The 19093-nt window shown below is 51.5% G+C and overlaps 1 protein-coding gene across 6 annotated transcripts in view; it reads right to left on the bottom strand.

Annotated features, from left to right (window-relative positions):
- Positions 1-19093, bottom strand: part of PFKFB3 (6-phosphofructo-2-kinase/fructose-2,6-biphosphatase 3) — a 40015-nt gene that overhangs the window by 6803 nt on the left and 14119 nt on the right. For 3 of the 6 annotated variants that reach the window (XR_010833730.1, XM_067002676.1, XM_067002651.1), the window contains exons 2-15: positions 14128-14242; positions 9099-9224; positions 8687-8783; positions 8166-8232; positions 7375-7449; positions 7042-7098; positions 5427-5551; positions 4511-4718; positions 3573-3719; positions 3091-3195; positions 2154-2283; positions 1874-1936; positions 1667-1731; positions 114-284 (exon numbers count right to left, since the gene is read on the bottom strand). Coding sequence is in view for 3 of the 6 variants with exons in the window: in XM_067002676.1 (XP_066858777.1) it covers positions 114-284; positions 1667-1731; positions 1874-1936; positions 2154-2283; positions 3091-3195; positions 3573-3719; positions 4511-4718; positions 5427-5551; positions 7042-7098; positions 7375-7449; positions 8166-8232; positions 8687-8783; positions 9099-9224; positions 14128-14242 (1551 nt within the window). In the remaining 3 variants the exon portion in view is untranslated. The remainder of the gene's footprint in view (positions 1-113; positions 285-1666; positions 1732-1873; positions 1937-2153; positions 2284-3090; positions 3196-3572; positions 3720-4510; positions 4719-5426; positions 5552-7041; positions 7099-7374; positions 7450-8165; positions 8233-8686; positions 8784-9098; positions 9225-14127; positions 14243-19093) is intronic. The other 3 variants (XR_010833716.1, XR_010833718.1, XM_067002724.1) reach the window with 2 other exon arrangements.

The following is a 19093-nucleotide window of genomic DNA, read 5'->3' as shown; positions in this document are numbered from 1 at the left end:
GGATGCGACAAGTGCAAGCCGTTCCTCAGCTTCAGGAGCAACAGGAGGAGGACAACAAACAATAAACAACGAGAACAACAACAAAACAAAACAAAAAAAAGAGTTTAACTAACTTGTCCCGGCAGCTGCGTGGGCACTTCCTGAGGAACACAGCCTGGCAGGGCGGAAGAAACAGCCACATGCTCCTCAAAGCTGTTGATGCGAGGTTTTTTGGTGGGCTCTGGGCTTGCTAGAGGGGTAACGCTATTACGTCTCATGAGCGGGTTAGGTCCCTTCTTTGCTTCCTAAATTAGAGTGAGAAAAAGAAAAAAAAGTAAATAAAAATAAAGTAAAATAAAAAAGGGAAGAAGGCGACAGTTATAAAGAAAAAAGAAGCAGGTTGTTTTTGGTTTTTTCTTAAAGCAGCCTCTGCTTTTCCCCCACAATTGCTGTCAACGTGCAAAGGATTAGTTGGATGTATTGAAAGGCTCGGGACACCGAAAAAAAGGAAACTGATGCAAAACGTTCAAGAGCGCAGTGTGATTTCCCAAGAAGGGGAGGAAAAAAGGCCCTGCACTCAGAAGTGAGACAGAATTTCTCCTCACCTGAGCCTTTGATCACAAAAAAAGGTAAATAGGTATTACTACAAAGCACAGCAGTAATCAACAGCCACCATTTCGCACGCCAGAGACCTGCCCATCGGTCTGCTCCTCAAAGGCAGCCCCTCTGCCCCAGGGCATGAAAGCAAGAAGAGGAAAGAAGAGCGAGCCCGGGCTGATAAGAAAGACTGGGGAAATCGCACAGAGCAGCCAGCGAGGGTCAGCACCAAGCTCCAACACAAGCCAGGTGGGATGGAGGGGCAGCGCCCGCACAGCCGAGCAGAGGAACCCAAGCGCTTTGCATGTGCCTCACTCTGTCCCCACCGCGCCACGCAGCCCCCCAGCCACGGTGATGGACAAGGGCATCAACGGCCCTGACACACCACAGGGAAGGATTGGATTCACCCCTGAAGATGTGTCCTGAAAGGGGATGGATCTGACCATCCCACCACCAGCTGGGACCCATCACTGCTACGTGCAAGTTGGGAAGTTGGACACGGGGTCCCCTTTGGGGAGCTGTCCAGCCCTGACACCGGGCTGGCATCCCCTTGCTCTGGCCTCCGAGCTCCTCATGGAGCAGACCAGACCTTATGGGATTTTTCCTCCATGCAAGGGGTCTTTTCCCCCAGCACCCTACAGAACAGCACTCTGGTAGCCACACAGAGCTGTGGGCATGCCAGGAAAAACCACAGAGGATGGAGATGTTGGGCAAGCCACTGAGCTTGGGCTCTGCCAGCCAGTTAGGACACCTGGGAGAAGCCACCTTCTCCATCCAGTGCTCCATTCCCTCTTTGGGCAAGCAGATGATTGTAAAGGCGAAAGTCAGAGCCCAGGAAGGACCCATCCCTGGGTGAGCTTTCATCTGAGCAAACACACTGGGAAGCAGGCACATGCAAGTCATTTTCCTTTGGAAAACCCTTGATTGGCCAAATCTTTGCAGAGCAAGAACCCCTGTGATGCTCCAGGGGCACTTCCAAGCACCTGGCTGAGCAGTTATCTCCCCATGCCCACCCCAGGCATCCTCACTGCCAGGTGACTATAGGGAAAAGGGGGACACCAGGGAATGGCTGAGGAAGAGCAACACTCACCTCTGGCCGCTCCCTGTGGGTGTTAACAGCTTCGATGTTCAGAGAGATGGATTCCACCCGGCAGCCTGCAGAAGGGAGCACAGGGAAATGGAGAGGCTGTCAGAAAAGCCAAGAGGTGCAGGATGCTCCACCCCAGAGCCCTGCCCACCTCCCAAAGGAGGCACAAGTCAAACACCCAGGCACATCAAGGAGAAACGCCACACTTACCGTAGGCCACCGGGGTCAGCTTCAATACTGTGTGAAGAGGACACTTCAGGTAGGGCATTTCGTCTGCAGAGAAAGCAAAGCAAGAGAGTTACCCCATCCCCTCTCCAAAAGCAGGTTTGGAAATCTTCCTCAACACCTAAAAGCCATCCCATACTAAAGGAATGCGTTCTCCAGTCCCTGCATGGACAGGAACCCCTATTTCATCTCTTCAGAGCTCCATCCGTCATCCCTCCTGCAGCAGGATCAACCCCCGCCCCCAGCCCAGGGTCACAGAGCTCACCTGCACTTTTGTCCAAGAAGTAAGCAAGGAGACAGCGCATGACCGCCTGGTGACAGATCACAAGGACATTCTCTTGTCTCTCCAGCTCCATGATGACTGGCTCTAGGCGCTGCACCAGATCTTGGTAGGACTGGGACAGAAGAAGGGCAGGGAGATAAGTGTAGAGCCAGGAAAACAAAGACCTTACAAAGAACAATGGGCATTGTCTTGGTTCATCTATTATTTTCATGCTTCTGACTAAACTAAACCAACAGCCAGGGTTTTGAAGGGTTTCATAAAGAACCACGACAGGCACCCAGAAGGAACCCCAGACACTTAGAGTCAATGCCAGCCATTCCCTGACATTCTTTTGTTAGGCATGCTGGCATTAGTATGTCTCCAAACATTTACATTTCCCAAATGTAAATGCACGTGGCTTAATTTGGTGCTAAAAAAGCCCAGTTCACAACCTAAAGCATCACCGAAGACTGACGTCAATTCCCACCTCAGTGTGTCACACCTTGAAAACAGGTCATGTTCCCCATGCCAGGAGCAAACAAAGATATCAACATCAGCCCTCAGCAAGTGACGCAGACAGCAGGGGCTGAAATTACTAATTTGGAAGTGAAAGAAAGGCAAAAACCTTGGCACCACAAGACTGAGTGGACCTAGTGACGCAGGCTAGACTAGGAGGCCTTTGGACTTTCCCAAATAATTGACTATGAAGTCATTTAGCCTGTTTGTTAAGTGTTGTGCTTCTTAATGAGATCTCCATATACCATATTACAAGAGCTAAAAGCAAAAGTTAAACAGGAGCCCCGACCCTTTCTTAATTCTTGCTTCCTGGAGCATCTGCTTTCTCCTCTACTCTCCTGTCTTCTATGCCCAAGTAGCATGAAAACAAATAGGCCATGCTCAAATAACTGCCACATCTCTGGAGGTCTCCTTGCAGGCCTACCTCTCCAGAAGGATAGCGGTAGTAATATTTATCCTGATCACGTAAAGCAAATTCCTCTGGATGCTGGTCCCTGATTTCTTCGTAGGTCATTTCTTCACACACACCCTGCAAGAACAGGACAGCCAAGAGGTTACGGGCCATGCTGAAATCAAAAAGCATCAGCACACCTAAGACACAAACCCTTCTCCAAGGCATTTGTCTTTAATCCTTGGAGAGATCAGATAGAGGGCAGGTCCAAGCAAATGTCATCTTAACCTACTTATTCAAGCCAAAATCCTGAAGGTTCTGCATATTGTACAATTTCAATGCCAAGTTGTGAGTACTAGAGCAGGAAAAATACTATTCCCCCCCTCAGGAGGAAAATTTCCCCATAAAAGGTGAGATCTATACAAGATTAAGAAAAGGCCAGAGCTATCTCCCCCTCTTGCCAACCCACGATCACCACAATCCAGCCTTCCCTACTGCAACCAAAAGGTACTTACAGCATCTATTTCATTGAGTGCCTTCCACTGCTCATAGGGCAGCTGGAGTGCTTCTGCTGTTTGGATTGTTCTCTTTAGTTGGCTGGTCCAGACTTTGAGGTCCTTTAGGTTCTGCTCCTCAACAAACTTGTTCAGTGCCAGCGCAAACTGTAGGACACAAAGAAGAGGTTGACTCCTGATCCACAGCTTCCCAATGGGCCTTCCTCCCTGCTTCCCAGTAAGTCTTCCCCAGGACCTCTTTTGCCTTCTGTAGGCAGATGTATTGGCCTTTTGCTCTAAGGTGAAGAGCAGCCTCGCACACCATTTATTCCCAAAAGCTACAAGGGGCATGCAGACAAAGAATGGCAGGAGCTGCAAACTAATATAATTAAGGAGCAGCATCCAAGAAGCCCCATGACAACCTGGCCTCTCCTATGATGTGAAAGATCCCAGACCATCCTTAACCACAGCAGTTTATTTGTCAGAGAGCTAACTGGATGTATTCTGTAGTCCCTGATAACAGTCACACCTTAGCTGACTTGATTTGGACTTCAAAATGGTGATGGCAAGCCAAAATAGCTATTAACCCTTCCTAGAGCAGCTCTCTTGACCACATCCATGAAGAATCAGTGAGAGAACTGAAGGCACCCTTGGAGTTGACTAGCTCAACTGAAGGGTGGCAGCAGTCCTTCTACATCCCACCCTGCCTGTGTTAGGGCTGAACCCACCCAAACAACGAAGACATTCTCTCCTAGAGACATTTGCAGACCAGCCTCTATCAAATAACTGCATGCAACTCCAGTGGCTACAGTCTTGTTTCAAGCCACGCTCAAGCCCAAATTTAACCAGCCCTATAGATGGATCTTCTAAGTACCCAAGGTGGCACCAAATATACAAACACAGCGTCTCCTACAGCCACATCACTACCAGAGCCACAGGGGAATATTCCTTTCCCTTACCTTCTTGCCCCTGTTGGAGAGGCCCGAGTCGCCTCCAATCTTCCCCTTGAGGTTGAACTCGCTTTCGCCGTGCCGACACAGGTAAATGGTGCGGGGCTGGACATGGATGTTCATCAGGTAGTAAACGATCCTGCTCTGGATGTGATCCTGGACCCTGTTGACCAGGAACCGCCGACCAACGTCGATGACTTTGATGAGAGAAAGCTCCCTAGGGAAAGCACAACAAGGATGAGGGGGATGCCAACAGGGAAAGCAGAAAAACACACCACCCCCACAAAACAGCCTGGTGAGGTATCTCAGTCAATATAATCACCCAGCTAAAAGGATTTCCTGCAGGCTATTTTCAACAGGAAGCCGATAGGCAACGGCAATTCACGGAGAGCTAAGTAACACCAGTGTAATCGCCCTTCCTCCCTGCAGCAGTAAGAGGATTAAACCTAGCAGGGGGCACGTTCCACCCCAGGACAGCACTCAGCTGGCCCAGGATTATCTGTGCAGGGCACACACAGATGTATTTGTGAGCAGTGGAGAGGCTGGGAGGCAACACGTTGCAGCCCACACAGTCATGCAGGACAGCAAAGGTGGAAACCACAGGGCTTGCTCAACCTTGAGTCTATCTAAGCAATCCCTTCCTTTAACTGGGACTGTGAAAAAACACCCCAGAAACCAGCACATGTGGACCCACAAGAGCCTGGGAAGGTTTCACTGCCCAGCCCCCTGGCAGAGGGATGGAGAAAACTGTATTGAGTATTCAAGGAAGAGACCTGAATTTACAGCAAGGCTTGGCCATATGTTACTCCAGCATGGTCACGTACTTGAACACAAAGTGAAATACAACCCCATACTTCATTACTCCTCTCCAGGAAGACAAAAGGCATTCAAAGCCAGCCCAATCCGAGGTCAGGAAGTTTCTTACCGGTCATAGTCATCAGGGTCAAGTGGCTGGTAGCTGGCCTGGTAACAATTGATTCTCTTCATAAAGTCCTCCATGGCATCGGTCGAATTACAGTCCCGGTAATCAGGGCTGGACAATTTTACTTCCTGCAGCAGGGGAGAAAACACACCGAAAGGAGTGGTTAGGAAGCTTTCCAGGCAGGTAAGGAAGGCTGCTGCCCATCTGGGGCTGTGGGTGCAGCAGGGATCCAACAGTCAGACTGTGATAATCTCAAAGCCCTGCCAAGATCCAGCTATTGACTGAGACATTTTCACAGCCGTCACTTACTATAAGAAAGAAAAGAAGTGAACGAGACCCAAAGTGGGCCACAGGAATATCCAGAACTCACACAGAGTTCCGCCTGAGCTACTCTAACAGGTCGTCCTTCCTGAAGATTTGGGTTTGAGCAGCAGCATTACACATCACTAGCCTCCCAAGCAACACTGAAACCAACAGGATAACAGCCAAGAAATGTGAGCAACAGCACCCCAGGCTCACAGCTATTTTCTGCACTGATCCCAGCACGAAAAGCACTATTCATCCACAAACACCCCGTAGAGCAAAAATCTACACTGAGATAGTAGTTCATTTTTTTTCCGCCCTTCAAGAACTAGTTTCCAAAGGGAGGGATTAAATCCTGCAAAAATACAGCTTCAGGGTGTTGCAAAAGAATCATAAAAAAAGAACTAAACTGAACATTTTAGCAGTGTCAGGGAAAAGGCAGTGTGCAACCACCCAACGAGCCACAGGGCAGCAGCTCCCAGCAGGAGCAGATGCCGAGTGATGGCCCCTACACCCTGGTGCCCATTGTGCAGCCAGTCCTGGGGGCAGAACTAAACCCAAGGAAAAGCCTCTCTCAGACTTTGGATATCCCATGACACATTCCCAGATGCTTTAAGACAACTGGCAAAGTGCAAACCTACAACTGGAGACAAGGCTGGAGCACAGCCCAGGGGAGGAAAGGATACTTCCATTGACATTAATCATATCTAGGTAAACCAAGTAGCATCCACCTGTCCAAGGAAGCCTAAATGGCAAAGAAGCATTTCTGCTCATGGGAAACCAGAGATCCAGCAGCTCCCAAAGGAGCCAGTAAGCAAATTTTTATGCTGCTCCCCCAGCCAAGATCTCAGCTAGTGGCAAGAAACCTCCAAGTCGAGCTGCTATTCTTCTCAAAGCAGACCTCAATAGACTCTGTAAAGCTGCATGTGGCTGAAGACACCAAGTCTGACTGCTCTCTGATGGGATTTAAACACTTAACCACACCCATCACTTCCAAAATGAGGGACTTTGGGGGTCACTGAAGCAGCCTAAATACACATCCCTCCTTGATAACAAGTTAAACATTAACAGCCATGCAGACAGAGCAGAAGGGAGCTGGGGACAGGCCACCACAACTTTTATTTTCACTACCTCCAGGCAGCCCTGGAAAGGCTCCTTCATCATCCCAGGACAAATGTGTCATAAAGAGATTAAAAAACTCCTAACCCTCAACTGAGTCTGGCAAGATGTCAGATGTCTTCTGATAAGAACCCAGTTGGGCACAGGTGGAAAACCCTACACGAGGGAAAACAAAACAAGCTGCTTCCATGCTTACCATAACATTGGTGGCAACAACCGTGGGATCGTTGCAGACAGACTCAATGAAGAACACCTGCAAGGCAAAGCAAAGCTCAGCTGAAGACCAGCAATTACGTTTAGGACATTCAACCAGCTCTTGTTCAACCTAGCCTCCTTCCCAGCTTCACTCCCTCCACCCCAATGCCATCTTTTCTCCAGGACCAGGAAGGGTTCACACACCATTGATCAATCCAGCAGTGAAATCCCTTACAGTGGAGCATCCTCAGGACAACACAATAATATATTCTTTATGTCTACTTTTTCACTATTGTGGACTATGAAACATACGCAGCAGCCTGATGGTACCAACCTTGAACCCATTTTCTTTGGCAAAGTTTAGGATCATCCCTCTTCTCTCCCGTGTGGTATTGGTGGCATCAAAAACCTTTAAAGAAAAATGTTGGTTATCAACACGGATGTCTGGTTTCTCACCGAACCCTTCCTCAACTTAAAACCAGGGGAAGTAGTGGAGATTTCAGAAAAGCCACACACTTTTCTCTCTCATGGAGGGCATTTTGTAACATCCTTCCTCATTTCCCAGCTGCCTAATTTCAGGGAACTTTTAGGAAAAAATAGGGACAAGCAACAGACTCAGTAAAATAGCCTGAGAGATGGAGGAAAGCCCCCAGAGCATTTACTGATGAAGTGCTGGGGTTTGGGAGCAAGAAATATTTTATAGGATGTATGAGAGAGAAGTTAAGAAAGAAAAAAGCTTTCTTAGCTTACATAAGAGTCACAGCTTCCTCATCACATTTTAAATGCGAAACACACCAGCTGACAGTGGGGAGGATGCAGATTGCCCAGAGGATCTCAAAGTAGGGGTTAGCAAACAAAGGAAGCACAGCCACAGAGCAGGACGGGATTGTTCATCCCCAACTCTGATTTTGGCAAGCCTGCAAAGTCCTGATTTCCCCATTTCTGTGCAAGATCAGGGCCAATGATGCAGCATGGGGATGTCAGCACCAGACAAGCCCTGGGGTGAGCAAGCGGCCCCTTTTCCCACAGGTGATTTGCCCTGAGCTGCACTGGGTGAGCTGCACCAGGTGAGCTGCACCTTTGGGACCAGGACTATTGCCAGCTACCACAGAGGGCATCTCTTACCGCGATCTGGCCAGCCTCCTCTGTCAGGTACTGCTTGACATCCCTCAGGGCAGCCAGGGCACACTGCCTGCAAGAGAGATGAGAGCCCTGTGGTCCTGATGTCCTCACAATAAGTGGCACACAGACCCCCACAAAGGTGGTGAGTGACCCCAAACCTGGCCCCATTGTCCCCCTCACAGGGACATCTGAGGCTCAACCTACTGAAAGACTGAGCACCAAGATGCTCTTCAGTGCAGATAAAGAAGTAAAGGCCAAACATTGCTGCGGACCTCATGGTGAGCCTGAAGGTGACCTCAGAGTACCCATGATGGAGGCTGCTTTGTGGACCCCAAACCACCAAACCTCAACAGCTCTAAATTTTCAGCTCTTGCCACCTCTAAATCACCTAAAGATGATCCTTGCACGTGCAGGGAGATCTCTAGCTCCAGCCCAGCCCTTCTGGCACCCCACAACAAGCAGGGTAACCCGGATGCTAACCGTTAGCTCCGGCACCCTGTTTGGGATACAGGTCCCACACTTACCTCCGGACTTTCATGGCCTCCTCGTTGTCAGGGCGGAAGAAGTCATAGGAGCTGTAATGCTTCACCGCCTCGCGGCGATACTCGCCCACGTTGAAAACTGCACGGGAAAGGCAAAGACTGTCAAAACCAGGAGCGTGCACCAGCACAGCTCAGCTGCGCAGCACCCATGGATGACACTTTCTAGCTACGGACCAAGGAAAAGCATCCTTATAGCAGCAAAAGACTCAGGGACATTCCTTGGTGTCCAAGGTGGAGAGCCTGGGGTGCAGCAGAAGGGGCAGGAGGATGTCGATATTGAGCCCGTGATATTTTTGTGAGATGCCCCTCCACCTCCCATGGGACTGAGCTCCTGGAGCACCTCCTGAGGACCTGAACCTGGTGCCTTCCCTAGGCAGCCAGCGAAACTCCTCACCTTTTGTTGGGACGCCGATCCAGTTGAGGTAGCGAGTCAGCTTCTTGGAGATGTAGGTCTTCCCCCGGGCCGGGAGGCCAACCATCACTATCACAGTGGGGGAATTGGCGAGCTGAGGCCCACAGGCTATGAGGAGGAAGAGGAGAAAGCAAAACATCAGCAGCCGTTAATCCACCAGCGCATCTCGTTATCAACCCTGCACGGCACTTGCTTTTGAGCCAGCCTCCTCCATGTCCTTTGGAAGCTAGAGAAAACCCAAAGCCTCTGCTCCCCATGCACCATCATTTCTGCGGCATCTCCTCTGCATCCCCCTCTCCCGAGGGTGGACAACCTAGACCCCAAGCAAGGGAACCCACCAACTTATTTCCATGATGAGATCTGCTGGATACATGCCAGAGCAGGGACAGATGGCTCCGTGAGTCAGCAAGACAAGCGCCCCAGCTCAGCCACCCTGACCCAAATTCAACCCTGACAGCCAGAGGAGAACATCCTGATGGCTGCAAAGCAAGCAAGGAAACTGCAGCTGCCCCAGGCTCCTCCGTGACTCAGTTTCCCCATTTGCAAAAAAAAAATCAATGCAAACACAAGCCCTCGTCCCTGTGGTTTGGACAATTCTACGAAAACCTAAAGGATGGCCACAAGCAGCCTGGGCATGTGCCAGGGCGTGGGAGACGGCACCATCCGAGGGAAGAAATGCAGCCTTCGGTCAGCTTTTCCACCACCAGCTCAGCACCTCCTGCCCGTCCATCTGCACTCACAGTGTCTCAGACAGTAAGCACCAGTTCGGAATAAAAAAAAAAAGAAATCAAAGACTGCTTTCAGAGGCGGCCGCTGCACTGAAACACCAGGTCTGTGCTCAGATCTCCACCCACCAGGAGCAACTTTTCAAAAAACTTTGGCGAGCTTTTAAGCTGATACACATGCAAATTTTTTTTTTCCTCCTCCTGAAGGAAAGCAGGACCCTAACATTAGCCAGCTGCAGAACCATCAGCATTTAAAAGAAGATACACAGGAGTGACTTATCCCTTTCTCCCAGGAACCTAAGCTGGTTACATTTTGTCCTCAAGAGGGTCCTGCGTCAAACAGCTGGAAATAAATCCAGAGCGATGACTTGGCCAGCTAAAGGAAACTCCTCTGATTCAACGGAATTGCAAGACGAAATGCAGACAGATCAGCTGCCCAGGTGAGTCGCTCCTCCCCAGAAAACCCTTTAGAAAGTAAACTCCAGAGCACTGGTTTAACTGGGAGGAAATTGCGCACCGGCAGCATCCCTCTGCCCTGCCTCCCCACATCACCTCCACGCTGACGTTCACGTGGCGCTACACATCCCAAAGGCCAAGGCACCGAGCCAAGTGCTTTACTGGCAGGAAAGGAAGATCTTAAGGATGCCTAATGGAATTTGGATTAGCCACCCGCCTCTCATCCCACCCAGCCTCACGTGCAGGGAGCCCTCCTGGCAAAGGCAGCGAGGAGCGAGCCCCTCCGGGGGATTTCTCATCTCCCCTTCAAGCCGCCGGAGCCTGGAGATCTCATGGGAAAGGAATGCAGGGAGTGAATGGCTGATGGCAGCGCCGTAAAATGTGGTTTAATTATGGGCTGGCCGAGAGTGCGCCCGCCCCAGCTCCCCTGCCCGCCGCAGGGCAGGTGGGACCAGCGGTGGCAGCACGATTCGGGGATACGAGAGGCTGCTGGGGGGATTTTTTCTCAGGGGTGGGCAAACAGACTGAGAGGTATGAAGAGAAAGCATGTGAAGCACGTGGGATCAAGGAAAAAAAATCCATCAGCTAAAGAAACCGAATTAAGGCCACAAGTTACAGTGCCAGAACAGCAAAGAGCCACTCATCATCTGCCTGGGTGTCTTGCCAAAGCAGACTCAGCAGACAAGAGATGATAAAACTCTCCAAAAGGGATTTCTTTCTTCTTAAATTTTCCGCATTCCTGAGGACGGAGCTGCCCTTACACTCGCTCCCTTTGTGTGACCTGGCTTCCCGGTGCTGCGTTTCAAAAGCCCAGGGCAGCTCCCACCGGCTTCAGCGGCAGGCACTGATTTTGCACGCCGGGGTACCCAGGGGGGCTGCGAGGTGTACCAGAGGAAAACATTTTTCCCCTCTGACCATTTAGAACAGACTGCAACAGTCCCATGTGCCCAACAAACTTTGAGGCTTTTCTTTTTCCCCACAAAAAAAAAATAAATTAAAGAGGGAAGGGGAAAAAAAATTGTACCTGAATAGACAGCTCCTCCTTTCTCTATCTGCCAGCAGACAAAGGATCTCAAAGATCAGAGCCAAGAGGATTTGGGGCCATTAAAATAATAGTATTTGACACAGGGACAATGCTGGGTACTGTTTCGTGCCCCCTCGGCTCCAGACAGATAAAAATCGAGCTTCCAGAGCTCACGCTGAGTGCACATAAGCAGCAAAAACACCTGTATTTGAGGAATTTCTCCCAGTTCAGTTTGCTGTCGAAGGAACGATCCAGGTCCCCCCTACAGCATGGAAAAATTATGCTTAATATGGACCCGGCGAGCACTTCCCAAAACGCCAGGTCAGCACTGGGCACGGCGTGTGCACCTTCTCACCAGGAGCCCGAGCCCAAACCCAGCCAAATCACAAAAGCCCGCCCCGAGCTCCAGGAAACTTTGCAGCAGGGATGAAACCGAGCCCCGTGTTTCGCTCCGGGCGCTTCACAAAGACCTAATTCATCATTTCTTTTCACCACCCTGGAAAGCTATCAGGGATTTCAATGCATATTCATCACTCATTATCGACATCTACCCAGGTAAGTCAAGGTCAGGGATGGCTTGTGAAAGGCTCGAGCTGTATATTTAGAAGCGGCTCATCTCGTGCCTTACAGCAGCTGAGAGCCAGCGTGGGTGCGCTCCCGTGCTTCGCTGGAGGGGGTGGAAGGAGAAAAATAAAAATGGAAATTCGCATCTATAAAAGGTTAAATAAAATAGCTGCCTCCCTACTCCAGGCATTTTTACTGTCTCCATGTAGGCAGCATTCCCACACGCTCCCCCCCTTGCCGAAAACCCACGCCGCATCTTCCGTGTGAGCCCTGGGCTCCCCTTTTCCACCTTTTTCCCCCATTGCATTTTGCAGACAGCTGCATCTCCTGTCCATACATTGCGTGCAGGCTGCAGGGAGCCTACGCAACCCCTGGGACGTGCATCCCACGTTTCACGTGCCCACGGCCGCTGCCTCCTCTCCTCCAGCATCCCCCAGCCCGGCCCCCTCCCTGCACCGCCTCGACTTTCCCAGCCCCTACGTGAGAGACGTGCAGCTCGGCAGAAATTGAATGGATCGCCGTCAAAGGGCCAGATGAAGGCATCACTTGGAGCTGCGACCAAGAGGAGGAGGACAATCGGGCTAATTATTTCCTGCACCGAGCGGCCCGATGGTGATGCTGCCCTGGGGACGGTGCCGGCCTCGAGGGAGGCCGGGGCTCGCCATTGTGCCTCCACGCCGGCCTCCCGGCCCCACGCCTTTGTGCCCGAGCTCTTTGTTGCTGCCGAGGAATTAGTATCGCCCATGGGAAGCCACGGGTTTCAAAACCAAAAAACGCCCAGCCGGGCTCTTCCCATAGATCGCAGCGAATGATGCCGAGCGCGGCTCGTTCCCACCCCGAGAAACAACAATCATATTACTATGATTATATTCATATATTAAAATATGTTAGCTTTCTCCTCTGTAAGAGGGAGCTCTCCCCTGTCAGAAACCACGTGAATAAATTAGTGGGGAAAAAAAAACACAGCGAGGCACCACGTGCTCGGGGGATTTCTTTCAAAGGTGTCAGTCCTTGAGAAAAATAAAGAAACCCAAAGAGCTCAGACCCAGCTGCAAAGCATTACACCGGTCCCACCCCAGCCCAGCCATTTCTGCCCCACGGCCAGCCAGATGTTCAGCCTGTTGCTGCCGAAAGCCATTTCCTCGGTGCCTTCCCCTGCACATGTGCCCAGACACAAGGCTCAGCATCCCTCGTGGCACGCCGGGACCCACGGCCGTGGGGCAGCAGCCGTGATTCATCGGGGAAATTAACGGCATCATTCATCCAGAACGTTTTTTTTTTTTTCTCTTAAAAGTGGGTAAACTTTCTGGCCAAGAGAAACACGAGCAACTTTTTTTAAAAAAAAAAAAAGGCAGCGGGAGGACTGATTCACCCACTGCCATCCCTCTCCGGGCTGCAAAACGCCGCCTCCATCCTCGCTCTCCGCAGCCTCTGCGGGTTCCTGCGATGCTTATTTGGGAGCTGGGGTGGTTTGGGGGCTCCGTGGGGTGGCACAGCTGCCGGGTCAGTTAGAAGAGCCGGCTCCCAAATCAGCCGTGATTCACGCCGCGTTTGATAGTAGCGCCCGGGCGACCCGAGCATCGGCTCGTATTTATTTTTTTAAGCGTGGGGTTTGGTTTTGAACACCCCCACGCTTTCTTTTCCTGCAGGACGCTGAGCAGGCAATTCGTTTGCCCTCCCCTCCACCTGCCTCCTATCTCCCCCAGGCACAAGGGCTGGCGAGGCGCAGGCAGCCGGTGGTTATTTGGGTTTATTAAATCCCCGATCTTATCCCCCCCCCAATAAAAGCCCAGTCAAGCCAAACATCAGGGCAAGGTGCTGAATGCCCTGTAAAATCCCAGCTGAGCTAGCCTAGGAGCAACCTGCCCTATTCCCTGTTAATCCTATTAAGTATTATGGGGTGGAAAGCGAGGGGGAGGGAATGTCAGGACATGCGTGGGGCCAGATCCAGGCAGGCTGCACCTTCCTGGGCTGGAAGCATGCACAGAGATGCTATGGGGGGGGGAGGAGGGCACACTCAGGCTGCACGGATAATATGGAAAAATAGAGTGGGGGGGTCCACCTTGGTGGGGGTCTACCCTCGGAGAGAGCATCGCAAGGGGGTGCACGGGAGGAGGGAAGGGGGGGGGACCGCATCCCACCCCCGCCGCCCTCCTACCGGGGGGATGCTGGACCTCCCCCCCCCCCCCCCCCCCCCCCCAAGGTGTTCCCCCCCCCTTATCACGTCGTTCCTACTACTCACAGCGGCGGGGCAGCGCCGGCCGGTTGTCATTGGGGAGCCAAATCTTCTGGATGCGGCTTTGCGTCAGCTCCATGGGCATTTTTAAAGGCAAGGTCTTTTGGCGCTCCGCGTCCACCTTGGGGCGTTCGCAAAACGGGGGTGGAAGGAAAAAAAAAATAAAAAATGGGGGGGGGGCGAAAAAATATAAGAAGAGACGATAAAATACGGCTTGCCGCTCGGTGAGGGTTTAGAGGGGGAAGGAGGGACGGGGCACAAAGCGGGGAGGTGGGCGAGTCCCGCCGCTAATTTTAATTCAAAAAAAAAAAAAGTGCCAAAAAAAATAGAAATATTCGGATTTTTTCCTCCTCTTTCTCCTTTCTAAAAATCAAAAAGAAAGCTGAAAGCGAGGGCTGGGAAAAAAAGAAGCGGCCGCGCTGCTGCTGCCGCCGCCGTTCCCACGCTCCGCTCGCACTGGACCCGCCGCTGCCGCCGGCTCCTATTTGGGGCCGGGCGGCCGGGGGGGGGCCGCGGGTCCCCGCCCTCCGGGGCGGGCCCGGGGGGGGGCGGGAGCCGGGGAGGAGGGCGGAGGAGCCGGGGAGGGGGCGCGGCGCGGCGCTGCCGCCTGCTGCCGGCCCCCCCGCACTGCAGCGGGACAAAGGCTTTGTTTGGAGGATGGGGGGGATTTGGGGGGGGGGGGGGGGGGGTTAAATGGGGGGGTTGTGGGGAGAAAGAGGGGTGTGGGAGGTGATGGGGAGAGGGTGGGGAGGGGAAAGGGGGTATTGGAGATGGGGTGTTGGAAGGAGAAATGTGGAGATGAAAGGAAAGGATGGGAGGAGAAAAGAACAAAGGAGAAAATAGACGAAGAAAGGAGGAAAAAAAAAGAAAAAAGGGGGAAAGAAAAAAGAAAAAAGGGGGAAAGAAGAGAGAAAAGAAAGGAGAAAGGAAAGGAGAAAGGAAGAGGGAAAAGAGAAAGGAGAAGAGAGAAAAGAAAGAAGGGAGAAAGAAGAGAAAAAAGCAAAGGAAAGAAGAAGAGAGAAGAAAGAAAGGAGAAGAGAGAGAAGAAAGAAGGGAGAAAAGAGAAAAGAAAAAGGAGGAAAAAAAAAGAAATAAGAAAAATAGAAGAGAGAAAAATGAGAGAATAAAAGAGAAAAGAAGAAAGAAAAAAAGAAAAATTGAGAAAAGAACAGAGAAAAAAAAGGAAAAAAAGAATAAAAGAGAAAAAAAAAATAGAAAATAATAATAAAAAAAATAAAAATAATTCTAAAGCCAAAGCAATTCTACAACCAAACTCATTCTAAAACCACAATTATATTTAAAAAAAAAGAAATCCTTTCTAAACCCAAGGGCTCCCCCGAGCAGCCTCCCCCCCCCCCCCCTTTCCGCGCCCCCTTCCCCTCCCCGGCCCGCGGCGGGTGGGAGGCGGAGGCCGGGGGCTGCGGAGGCTCCGCACGTCGCTCACGTCGCACAGGCAGGGCTGGGGCCCGGCCTCCTTCACCCCCCCACCTCCGCCCGGGGGGTGCCCGGGCTCCGCTCCGCCTCCGCCCCGCTCCGCGGCCGCGCAAAAAGGCTGGGGCGGAGGCTCCGGGGGAGGCTCGCAGCCTCCCCCCACCTCTCGGCCTCCGCCCGGGCTCGGGGATGGAGGAGCGGAGGCTGCGGAGCCTCCCCTGCGCTGCCTCCGCTAGGCGCAATTAACGCATAGAGGTATATTTTATTAGGGTGCGTATTGGGCGATTTTATCCCAAACGTAGCCACGCTTCGGGATTTTTAACCCATTAGCCGGATTCCCGCAGGTGACCTCGCTACCCTCGATTCGATGGTGAAAAGCGCTACTTCCAACCCAAACGTGGCAAGGGCAATAAATAAAGGTGTGGGGAAAATCCAGCTTTCTCCTCCAAAAAAAAAAAAAAAAACCTAAAATTAAAACCACGATTTTGGGATGCTCATACCCCGAGCAATGCCCAGGCAGCAGCGGGATGCTGGGTGGCTGGTGGGGAAAGTTCAATATTTTATAGCTGGGAAGTGCTCCGCTGAGTTTATTCTAGCTTGATTTGCTAAATAAAGCAAATTTTGCACGGAAATTAAAACACTGGCAAGTTAGCATCTCGGCTACATACTGAATAGCCTCCAGTATTATTTTAGGGCATCTTCCCCTAGAAAAACAGGCATGTGTTTTTATGACAAAGAATATCTTTTTGGCTGTCTCCTTACATGGTGCCAAGATGGATGGAGTAAAAAAAAAAAAAAAAAAAGTGCACAATCCCTCAGTCTGCTACGCTGGAAAAATATATTCATAGACCAAAAAAAAATGGTACTGTGTGGGAGCTGAAAAAGGATGCAGAGATTTGGGATGTGGGAAGGAAGAGGGTGAGAGCATCAACTGGCGAGGAGGGGGTGAATCAGTGAGACAGAGATGTGCCCCCCCAAGACAATGCACAAAATACATCCTCAGGAGAGGGCAGAAGATTATTTTTGATAGATTTTGGCTATTTTTCCCCATTTCTCCAAAAATCCATTTCAGCGTCAGGTTTTATGCCACCCTGGAGGGAGGCAGGTTGATCGGATGCTGTTGCCACTGTCGCTAAATCAATCTTTTCCCACGAAGGGCCAGAAGAATTTGGTGCCCAGATAAAACGTGACTCAGAAGAGGGAAGGAAATTCACGTGCTGATGTGGGACGAGGATTTGGGGCATTTCCCTTCCTCCTGCAGCTCCGTGCTCCTCTCCATGGCTTTCCCAGAAGCTTCAGCCGCTTCCAAAATCACCGCCCTGAGAGCATCGAAAAGAGCAGGAAAGCGAACCTCTGCCTGAATTAAAATCACAGTCGCTTCAAATTAGATCCACCTAGTAACTCTTGGCTAAAAACGCCTAAATAACTGGAGCGGAAAGCTAGACCATACTTAAACTCCTAAATAAGTGGCCTGGTTTTCAAAGGCACAAACACCCAGCTGCTCCAAGTGAGGTCAGCTGGAAGGAGCATCATTACTATTTATAAGGCACTCTTGGTTGTGAGGGTGGTGGCAGCACAAGGTGCATCGGGAGGTAAAGAAATGTAAAGCCAGAGCTTGAAATCTGCAGATCAAATCACTTCGAGTGGGAATCCAGTGGGAATGGGGGAAAAATCCCAAATCTGTGAGAGCAGAACCCATCTCTTACAGGGTTTGTAGCCTGGGGACTTCTCTGAAATACCAAAATCCAAACACCTCCTTTCCCTTATTTTCTGTCCCTGCTTTTGAAACACCAAAATGACCTAGCAGCCCATCCCAAATGGTGGAAAAAGGCTTTGTATGGGGCCCAAAATCCAAACCCTGGGCTCAAATCCCCATCCCCTGGGGAAGAACCTGCCTGGGTACCAACCCAGGGGATGGCAGCCAGCCCCGGCACCGTTCCCACGCCATCAAAATGCAGGGAACGGCAGCCCCAACTCTGACTAAGCCGTGATTCATCACCTTTTTTTCTTTCTTTTTCCTTTTTTCTCCTTTAAAGGAAGCTTGTAAGGAAAGCACTAGTCCCATTCATGCCTACGTTCAGAGCAGCATTGGGCCATCGTGGCGTCAAAGAGGAGAGGGTGCAGCTTACGGGGAACCCGAGTGCCTCTTCGCACGGATAAATTTGGAGGTGGTGGCTCAGGGCTGGGCTTGCATCACCGCGAAGATACAGCTATAGGTGAGCTCGGTTAACGGCAGGGCAGCAATTTCCAGCACAGCCTCAGTTTACCAGGCTGCAACATGGGCACAATCCTCCCTTCGGAGGCAGGTTGCAAAATTTAAGCCAGCAGCTGCCCAACATCTTGCTAGCGCGCTGAAGGCACCGTTTTGCAACTGAGCGAATTACTCATCTGGGAGAGAGGAGGGGTATTTATAAACAAATTTGAAAAAAAAACTCTTCTCGCTTCCGAAAAAGAATCAGGGGGACCATGGGGAAGCCAAGAAAGCTGCCTGCAGCACTCTGGGGGAGGCAGGGGCTTTCAGGAGGGTCAGGGAGTAACCAAGTGGTTGCGTCCTCCTCTTGACTGCTGGACAGGGAACTGCTGTCGCTGCTGGGGGGGCTTCTGGGGGGAACCCTGGAAGAGTTTGCAAAGCTGCTGGGCCTTTTGCTCATGGCGATTGTGCTTGCACGTTTAAAGCGTTCTGCTTGTGGTGGTAATGGGTTCCCTGTCCGGAATACGGCAGGGAGAGCCCAGTTCAGTCTCCAATCCCCCCTTCACCTCTGCAACTGGGAGGGCTGAGCCCACAGGCAGGATCGGGGCAGAGCAGGGAACATCTTGTGCCCCAAGCCCTCCTCCCTTCACCCAAACACCCAAGAAATCGACCCGTTCCCCCAGCTGGGGACAGGCTGTCCCGTTTGTACGCTATTGCACTCTGCAACTGGACCTGACGTGCTAACGAAACAGCTTCCTTCCCCAGCCGTAAGCAACTCGGCTTGGGGCGAGCAGCCGAGCACCAAAATACCCCACAGAGCAGGCACTCGGGGCCACCCAGCATCTGCCAGTCGGTGCAGGCAGCACCTTTCTTAAAATAGCTGCGAGCAGAGAAGGGGAAAAAAATCAATTGGGTTCGAGGAAGGAGGGCTGATAGCAAAAAGGGGAAATCCCCGGGGAGGAACGAGGCTCAACATTGCTCAACCCCACTCCATCGGCCCCAGTCAAACGCCATGCCGGGAGCTGAGCTCGCCTTTTCTTGGCAGCCAAGAGGCAGGAAAAGCCACGAGGGATCTGCACAAACGCACGTGGAGGCTTTCAGCAACAAGTGCCAAAATCAGCTCGCGTGCACGTGAGCCGGCTTGCAGCAATGGTGCTAGCCAGGCAGGAAAAAAAAAAAAAAAAAAAAAAAAAAGCAACATTTCACATCACTTTCTACCAGCAAAATGAGGCTCCCTTTAGTTTTCTCTAAATGCCTTCTTGGCCGTATTCACCCCTCGGACCTGGTCGCTCTTGCTCGGCCCCTCTGCTCTGAGCACCTGCGTGCTGTCGCTGTCGCACTCGGTGCTAC

The sequence above is a fragment of the Anser cygnoides genome, chromosome 1 (assembly GCF_040182565.1).
Source record: "Anser cygnoides isolate HZ-2024a breed goose chromosome 1, Taihu_goose_T2T_genome, whole genome shotgun sequence".
Lineage (NCBI taxonomy): Eukaryota > Metazoa > Chordata > Aves > Anseriformes > Anatidae > Anser > Anser cygnoides.
The sequence above is the reverse complement of the archived record's forward strand: the minus strand, read 5'-3'. Positions and strand labels throughout refer to the sequence as shown.